The 4,408-nt window shown below is 49.3% G+C and overlaps 1 protein-coding gene across 1 annotated transcript in view; it reads left to right on the forward strand.

Moving 5' to 3' along the window:
• The window catches only part of CRMP1 (collapsin response mediator protein 1), an 89,693-nt gene that overhangs the window by 64,790 nt on the left and 20,495 nt on the right, over positions 1–4,408 (forward strand). The window contains exons 2-3 of the mRNA XM_011374665.2: positions 201–416; positions 1,723–1,916. Coding sequence (XP_011372967.1) covers positions 201–416; positions 1,723–1,916 — 410 coding nt within the window. The remainder of the gene's footprint in view (positions 1–200; positions 417–1,722; positions 1,917–4,408) is intronic.

Genomic DNA, 4,408 nt, shown 5'->3' on the forward strand with positions numbered 1-4,408 from the left:
CATGCTCCCTGCCCCTCTGCTGCCCTGGATTGTCACCGCCCACCTACATGCCTTTCCTCCTCATTAGCCCGGGGCCCCTCGAGGGCAGGGACCCGCCTGAGTTATCCCTGTCCATCCAGTGCCCTGTGTAGGACCTGGCTCAGAGATGTTCACCTGTGCTGGGCCAGGACAGGTGACTGCCATTCTCTGTGTCTTTTAAGAACCAAAGCCGTCTCTGTCGTTTGTCCACAGACAAATAGGCGAGAACTTAATCGTTCCTGGTGGAGTGAAGACGATCGAGGCCAATGGGCGGATGGTCATTCCGGGAGGGATTGATGTCAACACGTACCTGCAGAAACCCTCCCAGGGGATGACTGCCGCTGATGACTTCTTCCAAGGGACCAAGGCAGCACTGGCGGGAGGGACCACGATGATCAGTGAGTTTCGCTCCTGCCTTCGGGGCGTAGACTGTGACTTCTCTTCATCACCAGCGTCATCAGCAACATACAAGTGCTCAGAGTACACCGGGCACTTGGCTCAGGGTGTCATTTAATGCAGTTGTCACCACAACCCTACCATAGGGTCAGCATGTTATGTTTGCCACTGTACACAAACAACATTAGAAGCAATGTAGACATTAAACTTTGAAAATTATTTTAATGCATATTGAAATAAAATAACTAGCACATCATGGATGTTACTGCTTAGGGTCAGACCGAGGTCAGAATTTAGATTTTTAGAAACTGTGCATTAATTTAAGAAAAGTACTAAGAATGATATGGATTATAGGGAGATAAAGCAAATTCCTGAAGATAGTGTGCAGATGGCTAAAGTTGTGGAACTAGAGACGTAGGTATTGTTATTGCACATGAGGGAGTAGAAGTTCAGAGAGGTTGAAGTATCCTCCAGGTTACACAGCTGGGAAGTGATTGTATGAGTCAGTATTGCTGCCATAACGCTACGTAACAAGTAGTCTCTAAGTAGTGGGAGAGTTCAGACTCTGCAGCTTACAACACTCCGTGGGGGTCTTCTCCCCACCACTTACTAGTTGACCTTGGACACGTTCCTTACCCTCTTTGCGCCTCAGTTTCTTCATCTGAAAATGGGGCTATTCATCTTCATGTCACAGGATGGTTGTGAGGATTTAATGAGATAATTTATGGAAAGCCTTTGTGGTAGTATCTGACACAGAGTAAGCGTTGGATATATAGCTGTGATGATGCTGCTGCTGAAGATGACAATAATAACAGTGGTGACAATAGTGGTAGTAAAGGCTAAAGATGATGTGACAATGTCACTGCTGATGTTTATGATAATGATGTGACAGTGATGGCAATATCGACAATGGTGCTGGTGGGAGTGATGATGAAAAGGACAGTGGTAATGAGAATATTGATCTTGATGGTGGTGTTGATGATGGTGGTGATGGTGGCGATAATAATAGTGGTGGTGGTGGTGATAGCGGTGATGTTGATGGTAATGGTGATGATGGTGATGGTCGTGGTGATGATGATGATGATGGTGATAGTGATGATGTTGATGGTGGTGATGGTGGTGATAGTGATGATGGTGGTGATGTTGATGGTGGTGGTGATGATGGTGATAATAGTGGTGGTGGTGGTGATAGTGGTGATGATGGTAGTGATAATAATGATGGTGGTGGTGATGGTGGTGAAGAGACTACTATTGGAACAACTTGGGTCCTAAGGATGTTGGAATGTGACACATATTTTTCTGTCCCAGTTGACCATGTGGTCCCTGAACCTGGGTCCAGCCTGCTGACCTCCTTCGAGAAGTGGCATGAAGCAGCTGACACCAAATCCTGCTGCGACTACTCCCTCCACGTGGACATCACCAGCTGGTACGATGGCATTCGGGAGGAGCTGGAGGTGCTGGTGCAGGATAAAGGTCAGTCACAGCTCAAGAACGGGGTCACAGTTCTGGAATTTCCGTTTCTTTGGTGGATCTGGTTGTATGGGATTCCTTTATCTCCATCTGCCGTGAGCCCGGCTATGAGCTGTGCATTGCCGTACAGCCAGCGATAAAGCAGGACGCTCTCTACAGAGTCTGTCTTCTCCTTCGGGCCCTGGGGAGGCACGCCCGTTCACAGGAGAAAGCGCGCCTCCTTCGCTCGGCACGCAAGGCCCTCACTGATCTCACCCCGCTTTTGTCTCTCTGCCGTAAACTCATCTGGGTCCTTGTCCGGGATGCCGCCCCCTCAAACCTGCTGCACCGCTGGGCCTTTGCTCATGCTCCCTTTGCCAAGAACGCCCTTTCCTCTCCGCTGCTACTCGGCTCAGCCATCGCCTTCTCCATTTCCCCCAATCAGAACCGCTTTATCCCCTGAATACCCGCAGCAGGTTGCTCTCGTGGGGGCACCTTTTCCATTGTTCTTGGGTGACGGGACACGGGTGGTCTCCCCGGATGTCCTGTTAAACCCTGAGCTCTCTGAGGGAGGGGACCGTGTCTGTAACTCTCTGTACCCCACCCCGCTCCCCCTCTGTTGGGCTCACCAGGTGTCTCTGCGCGGTGTAGCTACTTTATGGTGCGCATGACATCACGTGAGGGGAACCGAAGACCCACAAAAGCGAAGAACGAGAGAGCAGGACGAGCCACGGCGTGGGTGGCCATCTGGAGAGGCAGTTCCGGGGCTGGCTGAGGAGGCAGCCGCCAGTGAACCTGGTGCTTCAGGGGGAGCTGGGGGCGTGTGCAATTTTTAAAACATATATGCTGCATTTTCTCATTATAAAAGTATCATTTCCATGATACAGAAAAGTCAGAAAATTGAGAGAAGGAAAGTAATGTTTTTCCTCTGGTCCTATCTGTCCCGAATGGCCACTCACCAGTGATGTCAAGGATTCCTGCCTTCCACCCCCTGTCTGTTTGGACGACTTTCTCTTTATCTAATGATACGATGGCAGTTATGTAGAATCCTTTATGAAGTGATCATTACTCTTCATTAATAACTTTCTGATGGCTCCTAGGTAGTACACAAGGTAATGGCTCGTTTGCTTAACGGTCTTCTTTTTATCGGGCACTTAGGTTTTCCGTTTGCTTTCCTGTCGATCATGTCAAGGTGACCATCTCGGTACATAAACATCGGTTTGCATTTCTAATGATTTCCTTAGATTTCCAGAAGCGAAATTGTGAGGTCAAGGTTTTCATTGTTTTCAAGATCGTGACACTTAGCGCCAAGTCGCTTTCCCGAAAGGCGACCCCGCTAGCACACCCCCAAGCCCACATCTCTCTCGCTCCCTGTGTGTTCACACCATTGGGTGTTACTGTTTCTACAAAATTCTAGCTAATTGGATGGGCGAGAGTCAGTTCACTATCGTACATTTCGGTTCTTCAGTCGCTAATTATGTTAAACGTTCGGTGTACGTCTTTCCCTATGTGAACGTCCAGCTGTATTTTTGGCCCACGTGTCATTGTGGATTTTTCTCGTGTCTGAGCTCTCCGTGTCAGGAAGTCACCGTCCCTCCACAGCGGCACACATTCTCACTTCGTGCAGAATCGTAATCCGAGGGAGTTTGCATTTCGTACAGAAGCCCCGTCATCCACGGTTTCACTTTCCACGGTTTCAGTTATTTGCAGTCAGCGAGGGTCTGGAAATAATAAATCGAGAATTCCAGAGATAAACACCTCGTGATTTTTAAATTGCATGCCATTCCGAGTAGCATAAGGAGATCTCAAGCTGTCCCGCTCCCTCCCACCAGGGACGCGAATCGTCCCTATGTCCAGGGTCCCCATGCCGTGTATGCTCCCCCACCTGTCAGTCACTTAGTAGCCGTCTCAGTTATCAGATGGCCGGGAAATCGCAGTGTTTGAGTTCGCTTATTTGACGTAATAACAGCCCCCAAATACTCTGCGCTTCCTTTCATTGAAAAAACGAAAGTCTCGACTTAAGGCAAGAAAAAAATCGTACCCTGAGGAGGTTGCCGAGCTCTATGGTAAGAACGAATCTTCTATGCATGAAATCGCGAAGAAAGGAACACAAACTCATGTTGCTTCGCCGTGATGCCTGACGCGGCGATCACAGCCGTGGCGTGTGACGAGGGCTTGGTTAAGGTGGGGGAGGCATCGCGCTGTGGCTGGAGGACACGGACAGACCGCAGCCACGTGACTTTTATGACAGTATGTTGTCATAATTGCTCTATTTTATCATTAGTGATTGCTGTTGATCTCTTACTATGCCCGATTTGTAAATTAAGCTTTATCGTAAGTACGTATATACAGGGCTCTGTGCTATGCGTGGTTTCAGGCTTCCAGGGGCGGCCTGGGACGGGTCCCCCATAGATAAGGGGGCACGCCTGCATCTCGCTTCCTACTGTTAAACCCTGAGCAGTTTTCCGTGTTACTAGGGGCTTCATCAGGTTCATTGTGACAGCCTGACCTTGATGTGCCTGTGGGGGAGGGGTCAGGGAGCAGC

The sequence above is a fragment of the Pteropus vampyrus genome, unplaced genomic scaffold, assembly GCF_000151845.1.
Source record: "Pteropus vampyrus isolate Shadow unplaced genomic scaffold, Pvam_2.0 Scaffold252, whole genome shotgun sequence".
NCBI lineage: Eukaryota > Metazoa > Chordata > Mammalia > Chiroptera > Pteropodidae > Pteropus > Pteropus vampyrus.